Source organism: Stylophora pistillata, chromosome 12, assembly GCF_964205215.1.
Source record: "Stylophora pistillata chromosome 12, jaStyPist1.2, whole genome shotgun sequence".
NCBI classification, from domain to species: Eukaryota; Metazoa; Cnidaria; class Anthozoa; order Scleractinia; family Pocilloporidae; genus Stylophora; species Stylophora pistillata.
In genome coordinates, this window is record NC_142530.1 from 17,394,692 (window position 1) to 17,413,076 (window position 18,385).

The 18,385-nt window shown below is 38.4% G+C and overlaps 2 protein-coding genes across 3 annotated transcripts in view; both read right to left on the bottom strand.

The window, feature by feature from the left end:
- Window positions 1-1,471: 1,471 nt before the first annotated feature.
- On the bottom strand, window positions 1,472-9,879 carry LOC111326224 (uncharacterized). The gene is made up of 6 exons (XM_088741225.1): window positions 8,752-9,879; window positions 6,707-6,993; window positions 5,525-5,716; window positions 3,936-4,133; window positions 2,979-3,329; window positions 1,472-2,354 (listed from the first exon to the last, which is right to left on the bottom strand). The coding sequence occupies exons 2-6, from the start codon at window positions 6,966-6,968 to the stop codon at window positions 1,801-1,803; spliced, it is 1,557 nt and encodes a 518-aa protein (XP_088597351.1). The 5' UTR covers window positions 6,969-6,993; window positions 8,752-9,879; the 3' UTR covers window positions 1,472-1,800.
- A 133-nt stretch (window positions 9,880-10,012) lies between these two features.
- Window positions 10,013-18,385, bottom strand: part of LOC111347556 (uncharacterized) — a 44,084-nt gene continuing 35,711 nt past the window's right edge. For both annotated transcript variants that reach the window (XM_088741219.1, XM_088741220.1), the window contains 2 exons: window positions 11,855-12,334; window positions 10,013-11,352 (listed from right to left, as the gene is read on the bottom strand). In XM_088741219.1, the coding sequence (XP_088597345.1) occupies window positions 10,793-11,352; window positions 11,855-12,334 (1,040 nt within the window). In that variant the 3' untranslated portion in view covers window positions 10,013-10,792. The remainder of the gene's footprint in view (window positions 11,353-11,854; window positions 12,335-18,385) is intronic.

Consider the following 18,385-nt stretch of genomic DNA (forward strand, 5'->3'; position numbering starts at 1 on the left):
TTGGAAGTAATCTCGATAGACGCCACTGACATTTAGATGTAGAAGATGTAAGAAATCTTGCACTTATTTCGTGCTCCAGCCATCTCCTGTTTGCTTTGCAGCAAAAGACTGAACTTGTAGTTGTCATTGCTCCCCGAGCAGTCCACGTTCATTGCCGAAAGATAGTTCGTCATTCGAGCTTTTTTTTGGGCCATAAAGAACCTTCAATTTGGGTAAAGTCTCGTCAGCTTTCTCGTAGCTCACTGAAATTAGCGGCTTACCGTGCATCTGCACTCCCATTCAAGCGCGCATTCAGGTTTTAACTGATCAGAGGGTACTTTATAACGAATGATATTTTACTATTAATCGACACAGATTCCTTACTGGCTGTGATAATGTTTCCTTTTTTTTTGAAAGTAAGGGCGAGAAGACTGCATGGCATGTATGTAACGTTTACTCAGCCCTGACCAATGTTCTGTGTAGATGGAAGATAATTGTATGGCTGTTATCGAAAGCTTTGTTGTCCTGCTCTAGGACCGAACGAACGCTGTAGTAGAAATCAACCAAGCAAGAAAAGATCTATTCTCAAAGAAGGCTAGGAGCCCTATTAAAATCCCAACAACACGAGCTGCACTGCAGCAACACGCAATGCGTGCAGTTTTTTTAAGGAGCATGCATCCGAGGTCAAGTGCTTCTAAAGAAACTCGTGATTCCTTCGCCTTCTGCATGGGGATGGGAAAAAGATGGGACCTCCTGGAAACCCAAGTGGACGACTCTTCCTCAAGCAAAGGACGCTTGCTATGAGTTAATTTACTGTGGCTGCAAGTAAGGCTGCAGGGGCCGCTGTAAATGCTTGACGGCTAATCTTGACTGTACCGGTTTGTGTAATTGTGGTAGAAATTGCAACTAAAAGAACCTTGACTCAGCGAGTGTTTTTTAAAGGAGGCATAATAACGTCAGAGCTAGTAAAGGCTGTTTTTCAAAACGATTAAAGGCTGATGGTTTCGAAAGAAGCTGTTTGGGGCTGCGTCGGTGGGAGTAACAAAATAATTTGGATATATCAACAAAGTTGAAGTGGTAAATTGGCCACCGTAACGATTACAAAAGCTGACGTTTCGAGCGTTAGCCCTTCGTCGGAGCGAATAGTTTTTCAAAACGTTTCCTTCAGACCGAAAAGTTCAGCAAGTGTTTATTGTAACATACCTCATCTATTCCGGCATATTTATAAGTTTCTAAGGCCATGTAGATGGATTCTCAATCACAGTAAGCAAGTAACTCAAGAAAATCATATCATTAAATTGACGCTGTATCTCAGCCTCGATTTGATGCATAGTTCTGATATTACGTCTTTGACACATCCCAAATACATTTCAGGTTTGAATTTCCTAGGCTAGATAGTGGAACCTACATTGCAAATGGCTAAATTGTGCACGTAAAAAATAGTGATGATTTCATCAGTGCCTATTGTTTTCCTGGTATTTGAAAAAAATGGTCACGTGACGATCACTTTTATTTTTAATATGATCAAGTGACATAACTTAAGACTCAAAGGCACTGGTTAATTTTATGTCGAATGAAAAAAGCAAGACACCAGGCATAGTTGTTCTAAGGCCAAAAAAAATATCAGTATTTTTTTACCAGCCTCGTTTTCATATCAGGGCCTTGTATGCCATTTTTTTGACATGTCCATTCCATGGTCCTGGGCACAAATTTGGGATGGCTTCATCTAAGGAAATATTTTTCCTATAGAGGTTGGTAACTCTGCCAATTTTGATGTTTTTATCAAAAATCGAACAATTTTGTCCCTTAACAACTGGATTATTAAGTGTAGGATCCTTTTAAAAGTACTCCGTACAGTTCCATACCAGTTAGGTAAATGCCATAGTATTTCGAGGAATTCTTTCCTGTCTGAACAATTTGAAAAAACCGGAAAGCTCCTGTTTCTTCTTCAACTGACCAGGTAGCAGTGTATGAAGAGGAATTTCTTAGACTGCTATCATTACTGTGTTTTTTCAAAACTTTCCAGGTAGACCCGTCTAACGACCCTTCGAGCTGCCAATTACGGAGGAATGAGTCGCCATTGTCTCTCCCGTGTCTTAGAGTATAAAATGTGAGATACAATGAATATTTTTTGCTTAATTCAACACGCCACCATGATTCTTGTTCGGCCTCGGTGCAGCTTCTCTTCTTCTTGATATGCTCATGATCAAGCAGATCACTCGCCGATCCTTCTTTGTCAGAAGATCTTGAGGCAATTACTCTTTTCGTGAGGTCACTATTGTTGCTGGGATGTTCCCAGGCAATAGTTCTGAAGTTCGATGCCATCCAATAGATAACTCCATATTTGTCAAAGTCGTTTTTGTAGTGAAAAACACCTGCATCAATAAAAGAAAATCATTGAGCAAATAAGATGATTTCTCTAGCGGACACCGAAATTAAAAAGGTAAGATAACCACGCTGATTATCAGCTTGTGCTAAAAAAAGACTATGTGTGTGCCATGAATCCTCCAGAGCAGTGACCGATCAATCAAGCGATAGATTACGATTCCCATGTTTCAGATATGCGGGAAAAGAAAATAACCACTAAGAATTATATCGTTGAAAAAATGGTTAAATGACGAAGAACCTGAAGAAAGATCTTTTGCATTTTTCAAGAGCTTGGTACAAAGAAACAGATCTTAGTCCCACTCTGGACTGGAATTTAAACCTCAAAGTTTTCGATTTCGCGGTACTATGCGATTTGAAACTTTTAAGAATGACCTAACCATTCACAAATTGTCTTCAAATGCGCTGAAAATTCGACCGTCAATTTTTGTGGGATAATCCATTGATATCGTCAGGGAAAGCTGAATGTTAATTGATTCTTGGATCTAAAAGGTTGATGAAGGGGTCTCTTAATTAAAAATGACCTAGACCACATTGAGACGTAGATGCAATGTTCTCTCAGATCCTCAGCCTCACAGTGTACATGACGTGCTTACCAAAAACAGGATACTTACGTGCGGAACCTTCTCTCAACTTCGTCAGTTCATTAAAGGCATCTCCTTTAGCTTTAACTTCTGCCCGCAATTTTTCCTCAGTTTTTTTTAGCTTCTTTTTTTCTTCATCTAAAGCTTTCCTCAAACATTCATCATCATTTTTAAGCTTTGAAATTTCTTCCGAAAACTTTCTAATTTGCGATTCTTGTCCCTTTAACCGTTTTGTAAGCTCGGCTATCTCTTTCTCCTTTGCCTCAAGCTTTGACTCCTGTTTCGTTTTCAATTGTTCCACTTTTTCATTTGATTTCTTTTTTTGATTTTTGAGGCGACCTTGAAGGCTTTCGTTTTCTTTTTTAAGCGAGTTTTTCTCCCCTAAAAGAACAAGCAAACTTATCATTGGTACACGAAAAGGAAGAAAATGGTATATCTTCAAGTGAATAAAAGATGGTCGTAGTCTAGCTGCAATTTGAGTAATTGCATAAAAGAAGCCTGACAAATTCAAGTCTCAACGAGAAGCGAACCCAGGCCTCCCAGATACTAATTGAGCTTTACCACAAACTGAGCCACCAAGCCACATGTTGGGAACGAACGAATTTCAGTTAGTTCTTCATTCCCGTTGAGGAATCTGATCACGATGCTAATGAATATAAATCTTATGATGACCTACCGATGAAATGATCTTCACAAGCATATACTGATATTTCATAAAACTGCCTCTTTTCTGCAACTAAATTGCAGCTAACCAACAAGGATTATTGCTTCCCTGACAGTTTGTATAGTTAACTGTTTGTACTCTGGGGCGACGAGAGCCTCTCTCGGGCATTGTACGTGTAAGAACAAAACATCTCTCGGCCCGTAGCATTTAGCTTCGTTGATAATTTGGTACAAAATGTAGAGATTGCACTCCCTTTTTGATCTGATGCAGTAGAACTTTTATTCAGAGAACACCTTTGGGACTACAAAAAGCGTCTTCATTACCTGATAGCCTCTTAATTTCTGCTTTGCTCTCAGCCTCTAGGTTTCCTTTTTTTATTTCAAGTTCCTTGATTTCTCTCTGCTTTTCTTCATTCTTTGACTGCTCTTTCTCTAAAGCCGTTTTCTTTTCAAGAACCGTGCTCCTTAAATCTGCGCATCTCGCTTTTTCGATGTGTAGTTCTTTCTTCATTTCTTCTTTTACTGAAAGAGAAACACTGTACACCGCTTAGATATGAAAAAATTTTCCCTTACCTAACGCTAAGGTTTTTCTACCGAAATATGTCATCTTTTTACGAGTGTAAGACAAGGGAAAAAATTGTCATTCGTGAAGATTCGAGCCTTAAACGGCGGCGACCTCGCACTTGAATGCTCTGTCAACAAATCAACAGAGAACTCGTTTGGCTCAAGATTTTTGCGAAGGAAAACCATAATAATTCACTGGGTGTAGGTTTGGACTGGATTCTTTTAATGAAATTTATTGTCACCTAATGCATTATATAAGATTCTAATATTTAGTCATCATACTCATAGTGCTTTCGGTTGGAATATTATTGGAATGTTATAAGTTACCCGTAGCAAAAAGTTTGGTGAGCTCTTAATATTAAGTTTTTTTTTACATTTAAGACGAGTTTATTCAAGATTCAGTCCTCGAGAAAGGTTTCCTAGTCTTGGTGATTTTTGTTACTATTATACATCTATTATACATCTCTACTATTTAAAGGGTTTTGAAAAATTCAGCCTCCCCATATAAGAAGTTTAGTTGAAAGTTAGATACAAAATGTGAAGAATGCAACCCATATGGTCCATACGCCTTATTAATAACCAAGCGTGAGGTCAAGATGGCTGGATATATAATGAATAAAGGCTGATATTTTCTAAAAAAAACTGTTTGGCGCTACGTCGGTGGGGGTAACAAAATAATTTGAATATATCAAAAAAGTTGAAGTGGTAAATTGGCCACCGTTACGTCAGCTTTTATAACCGTAACGGTGGCTAATTTACCATTTCAACTTTGTTGATATATTCAAATTATTGGATATATATTGGCCGAGTCCTTTTTTTCGCACACAAAAATTCGGGAAAAGAACGAGGCTTATACCCGGTCATCTTGACGGAACAAGCGTGGTTAATAAAGGATTTATTTTATTACAAAACGATTTCGCATTATTATGAATTTAAAATAGCTTGTTTACTTCGAGAGCCGGGAAAAAAAATGCCAACTGTGTTTGTAGCACAACCAACTCACGAGAGTTGTTTCTGTTTTGTTTTTACTATCTTCTGCCGCATTTTTAGTTTCCATCGCCGAAATTTTCCAAGAATTACGAACTTAGTTCTAATTCTAGTTTTTTTCATGCGTGGGATCAATGCGGGCAATCCCGAGCAGGCAAGATGGGTCAATCTTTCCCGCTCAGGTAGCCAATCAGAACACAGGACTCGCTTCATCTTGCCTACAGGGGGTTCGAGCAATGTCAGAAAATTTGACATAAACTCTCTACAGGGACACCTTAACAAATACCAAAAGTATCATCCATTAACAGGTTTTAGTATAACAGCTCTTCTTCCAACTTTCAATTTCAGTCTAAACGCCACACCTTTTCTGTAATTCTCCGCGTTCTCAGCCATCATTGCTTCGTGTTGACTCTTCATTTCTTTGAGTGTCCTCTTCGTTTCCTCGTGCTCATTTTTCTCTTTTTCCAAAGCTGCTTTCGTCTCATCTCTTTCGTTACTTCTCATCGCGCTGCTCGCCCTTTCTTTGTCTAGCTCTTCCCGCATCATTACCACTTCTGAAGGTGAGATAATTGAGACTGTCTAATAATTACTGCAATCAACTCATCCTCATTATTGCGTTTCTTATAGGGAAGATGGAACCATTTGCAAGGAGCTCAAGACAATGAAAAAATATGTGTTTTAATCGAGGATGTAAATCCCACATAATTCATTTTCACTAGTGCTTAGGTAGTGTTCATTAGTGCAAAGATCGCTTTCATATTCATTACAGCCTTATGTTTATCTTATCAAAACCTCAAGTTTTAGAAATCATAGAATTCCCAAACATATTACTCTTAATAACAAAGGAAGGAAAAAAATCATACTTTCACCAGATGTTATTGTCAAGAAAGTCACAAAAAGAAACAATAGACCATTATATTTAAAATATCATACTTGTCTTGTACAAGGAGATGATTCAATTGTTTTTGTCAAGAAGTCACAATTACACAAAACATAATTTTTCCTGTATCTTACTCGCTTGACTTTACTAACTTGTCGTGCGCAACCATGGACATCTGTTTACGCACTCGTGCATCAGGTCTTTTGAATAAATATATATTGGGATGGATAAGAATCGATCAACGGCTTGGATAGGAGCCGAATCAAACTAGGTACTACTGGATCGGGCTTGAAACGACCGGATACCCAAGTGATAATGAATAGGTTTGAGCTGGATACTCCAATTGTGTCTCCTGCGAAACATTTCACCCTTCTGTTTAATTCACCCCGGGGCGTTTTTCGCTGTATCAAATTTTTTATTGTTTTAAACGCGTGAAAGGTCAGTCATAACATTAAAAAGTTTAACCAAAAACCAACGACAACTCAAAGAAAATAGTTGAAGGGAACATTAAAGGCCCAACCTTACAGATTTAACATTGTGATGCAATGTACTTCTTTTGCTTTCATATTGCACAACGTTGATTAATGTTAGACAAAATTAGACTGCCATACAATCATAAAATCAAAAAAGGCTGTTGTATCAAAAGCTGCTATGAGATGTTTACCTGCATTTTGCAAAGTAATAGTCAGGTGTGGCTGTATTTCCTCAAGTGCTTTCACAAAAACATCAAAAGCCTTCGGTCCTCTCCTTGGAAGTAAATCTAATAGCTTGTGTACTTGCTCCACTCTTGTGCCCCTTTCATACACTTCTCGTACGTCTGTGGCGTCCAGTACAGAAGTTAAATTAGACAGTACTCTCTTTGGTTCAAGGTCTTTTTCGAGCTCCGACAAACAGCGGTGCAAGAGTTTCCGATGCCTGTCATCCATTATATTTCAGACTGGAAAATTCTTTCTGCAAACAATATGTAACATACTGTAGTATATTTTTGTCCTTAACTTACAATAATATTATTTATGCAATAGCGAAAATCAGACCTGAAAAAATCAGGCCTGTACGGGATTCGAAGCACTGACGTCTGCGATACTAGTGCAGCGCTCTACCAATTGAGCTAACAAGCCAACTGGGAGCAGGCCGTTAAGTTGATTCGTAATAAACCCGTGAAAGTGATAAATCAGATACAATGAATATATGAAGTTCATATATTTTGAACTGCGGTATTAGATACGTATGGTGCACGGTCTGATTTTCGCTATTGCATAAATAGCGCTATCTACTGCGAGGATCGTGCACCATACGCATCTAATACCGCAGTACAAAATATATGAACTTCATATATTCATTGTATCTGAATAATATTATTCGATGGATTTAGAGGGCTTTCCTACCAAATTCTTTTCATGAAGCTACGCAGTGATATTTGCATCACAGCTAAAAATCGATTCATAAATCTCATAAGTTCAGCGACCCTAAATTGGCAGTGATTGCAGATAACTAACATTTCAGAGATATTTCACCACAGAGAAATGAGAAATGACTTCAGGTGGATTAATGTTCACCTCCGCCTTCGTTTGCTCTGATTTGATTAAGGAGCACAAAAATTCCAATGGACCTCTCAAGAACGAAAATTCTTGATGCGGGTGTCTTAAACGGGGCAAGACAAGTGTGCACGAGTGTCTATGTTCCTGTACGTTAGCTCAATTAGTAAACTAACTGTACACTCATCAAGGACACATGGTTCAATAACACAGAAGTTGTCAAACATCTTTTGTAAACATTGCATAATTATATGTAAAAATTTATCTTGTTAACACAAACAAAACGTTGTTCGTATCAATATTTTGTAAAGCAGATGGTATCCCTTAGGTGTTGTGCCAGATAACATTTTGAATCATTTAGAAAAAAAAGGAATTTTTAAAACCCAGTTTACTTCTATCGGCCGAGAAGCAAAGACAATATGCAAAAATACACAAAACTTGAACTAACCGCTTGATTGAGTATTGTTTCGATAAGTTTCCATCTTTTTCAGCCAAAGTGTTTTCTAAGAATTTTTATCAAAATTTATAGAACTTCACACGCTTAGGATTCGATAACCTTTAGTTTAGTAAATGTCACTTTTGTTAGAAAGCTTACGTTGATGACATATTGCAAGCCCATGATTACTTCTGTGAAAATCAAGAGGGTGATTTTATGCAGGAGTGATGATAGCCGCTAATGTTGTTCCGCATTCTCAGTTGGTCAGCTTCGCTTTAAGAAACCTTGCTGAGATACAAAGAAAGAATTTTTACGGATCGTTTGCTAAATTTACTCCAACCGTTTCCTGCACACGGCCTGCAGTACTTGCACATGTTAAAAAACCATACGTTATGGATGCCAAATGTATCATACATTATCTTTGTCTGTATCAGCTAATGTCGTCCAAACAGTCTCCTAAACAATATAATGCTTATTGACTATCTCAATCATTGTTAGGTGTAAACAAGTTGGTTTCAACTCTCTAGGATGTGTTAGTGAGAATGAGCGCGATGAAATAGAGATGCACCTAAACAAATCAAAAACCGCAGCAACACGAAAGGTCAAAATAACATTAAAACGGAAGGCTAAGAGGTAATCAGTTCGTCTGTAAGAGGCTATGAATGGCTTCATTGTCAGGCCTATCAGAAAAAATGCCAAAAATCATCCGTGTTCAGGATCTACTGGTTGACAACTTACCTCGCAGGAAAACCTTCAGCCACAAACCGAAAAGGAATCGTCCTCAAAACCAATCTGAGATGTGTTAACTTCCCTTCCTCAAATGTGCAGCCAGTTATTTCAGTGGGGTCTGCTCCAATGTTGGAATCTGTAACACTCTTTCATCAGTCAGCAGCTAATTTTCAATAATGCAAATGTAAATCGAGCTTTTTCCCTTCGTGATCACCTGCCTTAGGTCAGCGAAACACTAGAACTTGAAATTATCAGAACAAGGAAGATGATTCGCTTTAACTCTCCATAAATATGTCAGTTCAGGAATATTATATAACCTAAGTTTTCAAGTGGGTAATTACAGTGACGTAACTAGCTTTTATTTTTCCTCGATCAGTACAATCCGAGTAGGAGTTTACAATTGTTGAGCAAAAACTGACTTACCAAGAACACCTTCGTGATGGCGGAGGAGAGAGAGCCTGAAATCGACGAAAACTTAACTTCTCGAGAGTTTCCTCCTCTTCATTTCGCCTGAGTTCTCAAATAAGTTAAAAAAAATTTTCATAAACGACCTGATTTCGTCATTATCTTGTTATCGTCAAATTGCAAAATGTAAGCAAGCATATTCCGTGCGTGCCGGCACTCAACTAAATACTTGATAAGGCATGCTTGAACCACCAACTTATAAAAGGATCGTTAGTCAATCAGTATTTTATGAACTGGCGAGTGCGTGCCGGCACTCAGCTAAATACTCGATAAGGCATGCTTGAACCACCAACTTATAAAAGGATCGTTAGTCAACCAGTATTTTATGAACTGGCGAGTGCGTGCCGGCGCTCAACTAAATACTCGATAAGGCATGCTTGAACCACCAACTTATAAAAGGATCGTTAGTCAACCAGTATTTTATGAACTGGCGAGTGCGTGCCGGCACTCAACTAAATACTTGATAAGGCATGCTTGAACCACCAACTTAGATTTAATGTATATTGCTTATATTGTATATAAGCAATGGTAAAGTTTATTCTCATTAAATCCCCTGATGAGTGGGCGACCACGAAACAGGCTTGTAGGGATGAACTTGTAGTTTACTTGTCTTTTTCCTCCCACAATATATACTTCGCTCTACTTCTATGTATTGAGCACTGTTCTACGAAAATCAAGTCACACTTTACATACATACATACATACATACATACATACATACATACATACATACATACATACATACAAACTTTATTCTCGTCCTGAAAGGGCTTTTCAGAAAATGCACGCCAAAAACCATACCGTAAAAAAGAAAAAAAAACACATTATATTATTCATAAGGCATATTACATAATTGTATCACTTTACTATCCATAAAATGTTCTCTGTCCTGTAGCAGTCTTTAGTAATCTGCTCCTTTTACTGCTCCTTTTATCAACCAATCAAACACTTGACTACATTGGCAACCTGTTATTAGGCTGCAGTTCTCTGTTTATCAGCATACTGATGTAGATGTTGTAACAAAGCAAAGTTGCCCGCAACTTGCCTATAAATTTTGAAATTCAATCAGGCAATGAATTGCACTACACCGCTTACAATTATGGAAAATAATGTCTGTTTTTTGAATTAAATAGAAAGCAAAGAACAACGACTGCAATCAAAACAATAGAACAACAGAAATTTCTTTTGGAAATGTCGCCCTTTAAAAAAGCAAATGAAACAATCAAAACGATAGAATAATAGAACCTCGTGTCGAAACAAAGTGTTCTTCAAATAGAAGTTTCTTTCAATGATAATCGATGATCGGAGGGTTGTCCCGATTAATCAGTGGGATATTTATCTAAGCGGCGATTATGTTTAAAGGGGGTAAATCTTCCTACTCTCCGCCTAATCCTGTCAAACAAAGTTTTGCAAAATACCCATTCCAGGTCTAAGTCCGTTGAAAGTTATATTTATTATGGAATCTCCATATAGGGGATGAAGAAAAAGTGTTCCTTAAATAGAGGTCACTTTTCATTGAAGAAAGTAATATTAAAAGTCCCTAATCCCTGAGTTCTTCAACGTTGTTGAATGGTTGGCTTACTAGTTAACTGTTGGGACCTTCTATTAGTACCCCGTACAGTTCAATACCAGATAGGTAAATGCCATAGTCTTTCGAAGAATTCTTTCCTGTCTGAACAATTTTAAAAAACCGGAAAGCTCCTACTTCTCCTTCGATTGACCAGGTAGCGATGTGTGAAGGGGATTTTTCTAGCGTCCAATCATTACTGTGTTTCTTTAACACTTTCCAGTTGCAGTCAGACCCGTCTATCGATCCTTCGAGCTGCCAATTACGAAGGAATGATTTTTCATTGTCCCCGCCATGTCTTAAAGTGTAATGTGTGAGATACAATGAAAATTTTTCGCTCAAAGCAACAGACCACCATGATTCCTTCTTGTCTTCGGTGCAGCTTATTTTCCTCTTGGTTTTAGTATAATTAAGCAGATCACTCGCCGATCCTAATTTGTCAGAAGATCTTGAGGCACTTACTCTTTTCGCTAGGTCGCTCTTTTCGCTGGGATTTTCCCAGGCAACAGTTCTGGTGTTCGATCCCATCCAATAGATAACTCCATATTTGTCAGAATCGTTTTTGTAGCGAAAAACACCTGCATTGATAAGAAAAAAAAATTATTAAGTGGATATAAGTTTCTGTCGTGGACACCGAAAGGTAAGATAAGCACCTTGATTATCAGCTTGTGCTAAAAATGGAGTATAAGTGTGCCATGACTTCGATCAATGTAACGATAAATTGCAGTTTACATGCTTCAGATATACGGAAACAAAACAACCATTTTAAGATTTATATCCCTGAAAAAAAGGTTAAATGAAGAACATAAAGAAAGACCTTTTGCATTTTTTACGAGCTTGGAACAAAGAATAAAATCGTTAAGTCCCACTTTAAACTGGAACTCGAACCTCAGACCCGACCGATTTTGCGGTTCTATTCACCTTAAAACTCTTAAGCCGAGAATAACCTAAACATAAAAGAATTTTCTTTTGAAAAGTGATAAAATTTCGAAAAAGGTGGATATGGAGACGTAGATACAGCGTTCACTTAGATCCGCAGCCTTTAAAAAAGCATGCGCTTACCAAAAACAGAATACTTACGTCCGGACCTTTCTCTCAATTTCGCCAGTTTATTTAAGGCATCTCCTTCACCTTTAACTTGTGCCCGAAATTTCTCCTCTGTTTCTTCTAGCTTCCCAGCTTTTTTATCCAAAACTTCCTTCAAACGTGCATTTTCCACTTTAAGTTTGTCTAATAGTTCCCTAAGGTTTTTATTTTCCGATTTTTGTCCCTCTAACTTGCCTTCGAGCTTGGCTAGTTCTCGCTCCTTCGCATCAAGCTTTGACTTCTCTTCTTGTTTTGCTTTTTCCAGTTTTTCATCTGAATTCTTTTGAAGATCTTTGAGTTTAGCTTCATAATTTTTGATTTCAATCTTCAACGACTCACTCTCCTCTACTCTAGCTTTAACTGCTGCCTCCAGTTTCTTTTCTGTTTCTTTTAGCTTTGACCTCTCTTCCCTTTTTACTTTTTCAACGTTTTCATTTGATTTATTTTGTAGACGATTGAGTCGAGCTTCAACGCCTTTAAAAACAAGCAATCTCATTCATTGTAAACAAGTATGAGGGAAAATGGTATATCTTAAAGTGAATAAAACGTTGTCATGGGCTAGCTGCAATTTAAGTAATTGTATGAAAGAAGCCTGAAAAATTCAAGCCTCAACGAGATGAGAACCCAAGCCTCTCAGACACTGGTTGCGCACTACATCAATTATGCGATAAAACCACATTTTTGGAGCGAGACGACATTTTAAAGGGTACTTTGTTCCCTTTAAGAAATCAAATCTCAATGTTAATGAATTAAATCATATAATGACTTGCAGATGATATTCTAGTGATGGATTGATTCCGAGTTGCAGTTTAGCTGCACTTTAAGACGCAGTCTCAAAAAGCGGTCCGGTGTATATTCTTATTAACGATTTTTTATATTGAAAATGTAATGTTTGACACCTAGTCTGACTTTACTGCCATGACCGTCAAACTCGTTCCCAGGGCCTTTTCCCTCGGTTGGGTGTGGGGCTGTAAAAGGCCCTGGCATCGGCCGATGAAACCGTCATTTTGATTGGTTGATGGATTAAAATGACTTTATGTAAACATTGATTTAAAGATAGTTTATGCATTATTCCGAAGTCAAAATGGCAAGTACGTCTACTTCGACGCAGATTTCTCCTAGAAATCCGGTTTGCAGACTCTGGGGTGATTCTCACGAGAGTCGTATGTTTTCGAATATTTACCAAAGCTGCTTCATCAAAAGATCTCTGTGCAAAGGTCCATAAAACCGGTCGCATAAGAATTTCTGAGGACGACACGAGATCAAAGGTCTTATGTCGGTTGCGTTACATTCGTAAACAAGATGGAACAATTTATTCAGACACAGGCGGCCCAAGCGTATTGTGTGTGATTTTGAGGTCTAAAGGTCATTAACGGGAATACCTAACATATTAAGATCGAATTTTAAGCGTAAGCGTGGGCCGTTAAAAAAGGGAAAATTATAAAAGAAGTAAGAAAAAATTAAAGGATAATAAAAGCGAGGAATACAATGTATGATGTCTCCTTACCTTTTTCCCGTTAGCCGCTTTGTCGTTTATGGTCCTTTTAACGCTGTTAATACTTACCCTTTCCAGTGGCAAAGGTATCCAAATTCCACTGAATCGATTCGAGAACCGCTCCGTTTTACCATCCATTCTGGCTAAATCGCTTTGTAGGAACGCTAATCCTCTTGCCTCTACTACGGGATTCAAACATCGAAGTAAATCCGGTCGAATTACACGCACGACTTCCCAAACGGTGTTGTTTGACAATAGGGACCTTAAGCAACCACGACGGCGACGGCAACGAGGACGTGGAAAAACAAGAGATCTAATTAGCAGAACAATAGCTCAGCACGTGCGTTTTGAAACTTTGTACATTTCTTTGCCGTCCTATGCAAAACAACAAAGTGAAATCGCCAAAATTTGCGTCGTCTGCGAACCGAAACCGCGACGGCAAATTAATTTGTTTTCCATTTGGAACTCAACGCTACTTCTATACGTCATGCTGAAGTTGAGCTGTGGCGCCGCATGAGTAGTAAGCTCATGCAGCCATTCTTTAAATTCTAACTAAGTAGAAATTCATTTTTTAATCGAAGTCTTCCTTGGCGTTGCCGTCCTGACTGCCTAAGGTCCCTAATAAGGCAAACCCAACAACCCTCTTATCGATTCCCTGGAGAGTCTTGTTTAGTTGTGTGCGGCTCTCGGAATTTGGAAACTTTTGCCGCTGGAACGGGTAGGTGGTAGCAAAGTGCTCTCGCGGGTGGAAATTTGAGGGAGATCGGTCGACTTTTGTGGAATTTATCGGCCTTCGAGTAGCGACGGTCGGTGTTCGGGACCGGTTGAAGTTACCAGCCTTGAGTTTTTCTATACACAGTTGACCGGTAGCACCACACGTGTTACAAAGAAAGTCGCCAAAACAGAGTCAAAAGGATCCTAAACGACAGAGTGGCTACAGTAAAAAGGTAAGGAGACTTCATACATTATATTCCTCGCTTTTATTATCCTTTTAAATTTTTTTCTTTTTGCGAGCACGAGCAGTTGTCAAGTTTTCTTGCGAGCAACGAGTACTTTAGAAAAATACAGATGACGAGTAACGAACAGTTTGGAAAAATGAAGATGGCGAGCAGCGAGCACTTCGAGTACTTCGTAAGTTTTCCGGAATCTCTCTCTTATTAATAGGATACGTTGTCTTACGCCAAGTAAGAGCTAATAATCTGGCTGACACCTCCAAAACAGAACAATAGGTGCAAAATTAGGGCGGTGCAACTAGTCTCAGCATCTTACATCCAATTGTGCCCTTCTTGATGCCAAACTACGTCACGTAGCTTCTCATGAGTCAGTCAGAGCTCTCAAGAAGATGTACTAGATCCAAAGCCCGCGATCTAAAGTTTTCCATCTCTTTCTAACCCGACGCTCAAACGGAAGGTATGCTTTTTTTGGTTCATGATATAGTTCTTATGAAATGTAAATAACGTGACATTCAGTCTAACATGCATTTCGGACTTCGGTTTCGATGATCGGCAAACTGTTTTCCCGCTGATTGACTGAAAAAGATTGAACGCAATGAAGTTTTATTTCAGTTTGGAGGCTTCTAGAATCTAACTAATTACAGCCGTACAGATCTGACAAGCACCAATAGTAGCTCTTAAGATCAAATAGTACTGGTAATTGCAGTATTTCTCTTGATTACTTTCTACCTTTGCGGATGCCTCTCGAGATGAATTCCTCTATTTCGTGTTTCCGCGCGACATGGAGACATAGGCATAGGTCGTACTTAAAAAGTCTTCAACTTTGCCGTCCAAAACACCACAGAAAATTTAAGACCACAACAGCAAAGCAAAACTCGCGTCAAACTGAGTCAAAGGTCGCACTGGTGCAGAAAAGCGTCAGTGATGACGACTGAAGTAGACCAAATACGCGTTTATTCATGTGTTGTCAGAAGAAAGGAGCTCGGCTTTAAAAAGAAAACCTCCAAGGAAAAACACAACAAGAATGCGACCTATTGCAACATTGCTAATAACTACCAAAGTGATATTTCTACTTTTCATTTATTTAAATCAGCAGTGATTTCAGTAGTGACTAATTCTACAAAGTGCTCCTCTGGGATTGTAAATTTAGCTGTGAGCATATAGATTTTGGGAACATTCGGCTCCTCCACCGAAAAAGCGGGGAACTGCGACGGATTGCCAGTAATCCATGTCCATCCAAGGCAAATAGAGAGCGCGTCCTGAGCAACATCGCGCGCTTTCTTATTTAATTTTATCACAAATTCTCTGTTAAATTTTTATTCTCTGACAAGCGTTGATAGTTACCACTGTGATTCCTATTGTCCACCTCAAGTTTTCTGAAATCTACCTGCCCCACCCAAGCACTACGGCGTCTTTGATATCTTTGCAGATTTTCGAAGTTTTTGCCAACTGGAAAAGTTGGAGTTGCACTGGGCACTGTCCCCCGATGACAGATTTTGGCTGCAGAGTAAACAAATTTTCGCAAAACTTTACTAAGTGCGACCCATGCCATAGTTTCTAGACATGTCTCCGAGTTTGGCTAGGCCTTTAGTTTTTGATCAAAATGATTAAAGCAACATTTCATTTAAGAATTTTCCTGAGCCGGTGAAGCACAAACCACCAAGGGTTGTTATTAATGTTGTTTTGTTTAATCGGGTTTCATATGCCACCGTTTGGTATCAGATTATAATAGTTATTATTACTAGTGGCCAGGAAGCTTTCAAGGTTGAAAAAACTGCTACAAAATGCGATCCGAGTACACTGTTTCAAAATGTTGTGACTCCGTCCATTTTGTTTGCCATTAACCAATGGAAAATCCATCATATCTACAAAGCCTGGTAAATTGCTCAAATAAATGGGAATATTTAGATCAACAACGGTTCGCAAGTAATGTTGTCTCCACAGAAAATTATGTCACCACCCGTCATTAAGGTTTTCAGATCGTTTTAATTGAAAGCACGTCCATAAGCCGCAAGGTACTTCTTCCTCCCCCTTGGTGGAATTGAAAAGCTGCAACTGCAAACAAGCTTACAACATCCAGCAGAATAAATTAAAGGAGCTCTACAAACTGACACTGCTTCTGTGAACACGATTGATTATTGATATTACACACAACTTAAGAAGGTGTGAAATTAAAGCCTGAAAAAATTTCAAGTCTGAACGGGATTAGAACCCATAACCTCTGCGATACCAGTGTCGTAAACTTTGGGACTTGCATTGCAACTGATTCGTTTAGTTGATTCGTCCTGATATACAACAAAAATGACCTCGTATCGTAAACCCCCTAACTTCGTAAACAAAACTTCGTCTTCGTCCTCGCTTCGAAAAAGGACTGATCAAAGTCTAATGTACATGCGATTATGGTAGTAAATGTTCACGTGTCCATCAATCAACTAATAACTATATAAACAGAACTAGTAGTTTCAAATGTGAAAGTGGATGCTGGCGTCAGAGGGACAATTTCTAAAACACTCATATGTCAGTTCATTTGCTGAAGAACAAAAGAATGTTCCAAGTTCAAATCTCCAGATTTTGATAGTTACTGTGAATTTGGCATGCCATCACGTTTCTAGCATGAGGGTCAAAAGTATAAAATAAAACATTTGATTCACTTCAAATAGTGACATTTCTAAAAGTGAAAATCGCCTGCTTGTAAGTTATGAAAGTATTCATCAATGCTGAACAAAAGGAAGGGCAACGATAAAGGGTGTCATTTGCATTAATTAACCCTTGCCGGTGTTCTCCATACTGTGACCAGGCTCACAATTGTGTATGACATTGCAATATTTTTTGTTATAATTTTAGAATTACATCTTTAGAAACTATTTCCTATGATAACCAAATTATCATACACACAGGATTTGTATCATAAATTTCCTTTAAGTCGCACCATCACACCAAACTATTTCCTATGATAACCAAATTATCATACACACAGGATTTGCATCATAAATTTCCTTTAGAATGATCACACCTAACTTCCAAAATTTTGGAGAATTTCCTGCTATTGTTCGATTCCTTATAAAAGAAGTACAGTTAGTTAGTTTAACTCAGTAGTTCAGAGTGTCAAGACCAGCACTTACAAGCTCAGAACCTCTTGGTCACATAAAAGTAACTCCAGTACATGTAACCTCAAGTTAGTGACCTATTTTACTGAGGATTTGCTTGCAATCACCCTTTTTTTTATTAGTATTATTTCTTTTGTACTTTCCTGTATAAATAAATTTTATTGTGGCTATAAGTCTGTCTCGTTGTTCAAATAACAACATCAGAACCTGCCTCGGTCACAATACTTTATACTATAAATATCACAATCAAGCTTTTGACCTTCAAAACTCGCAAACCGCCTTTCGGTAGGACCTACACATTTTGAGAAATGTTCAATGTCATTGAGCAAACGACAACTTAATGCTGTGCGCGAGAAGTTTTCTTTTGACTCAAAGGTTGAAAAACAATTGGACTCGACGGTCGAATGGATGCTCTCCACGGATGAAATCGACTCAGAATTTGTCTCTAAGCCCAAACAGTCATTTGAATTTGCAGTTGAATGGTTAGCTTTAACAAGCGATCCACATTTTGTTGAATGGTTAGCTTCAACGAGCGATTCACATTTTGAATCTATGATTGCAAGCTTTTCTTTCACCTCACCGATCAAATGTAACTCAGTGGTCGAATTGTTTACTTCAACGGGCATTGCTCGAAATTGATCGATATTTCCATGTGTATTTTACGTGATGCCATCTCAAGCACCCCGGATATAAAAAACGCAATCGACTGCGTATGTCTCCGATCTTACATCCGACAAATTTTGGCTTTTTCTCGCTATTGTATAGAATAGGCTACTGCCTCGCTAAGGCTTGCCAGCAACAAATATCTGATTACAAAAGTTTACGAAATTGTTTTTGCGTGAGGTGTCTCCATGTTTCCGACAACCAGTGCAGTATTCTACTAACTGAACTTTCAAGCCAACTGGGCCTGGTCATGTTGAGTTTGTAATATACCCGTAGATGGTGAAAAAACAAGTTACCAGATGAAAGA

Coding starts and splice junctions, on each gene's coding strand:
- LOC111326224 (XM_088741225.1), bottom strand. CDS start 6,968: ATGGATGACAGGCATCGGAAACTCTTGCACCGCTGTTTGTCGGAGCTC. Junction 5,717..6,706: donor TATTACTTTGCAAAATGCAG/GTAAACATCTCA, acceptor TCTCACCTTCAG/AAGTGGTAATGATGCGGGAA. Junction 3,330..3,935: donor AGAAATTAAGAGGCTATCAG/GTAATGAAGACG, acceptor TTGTTCTTTTAG/GGGAGAAAAACTCGCTTAAA.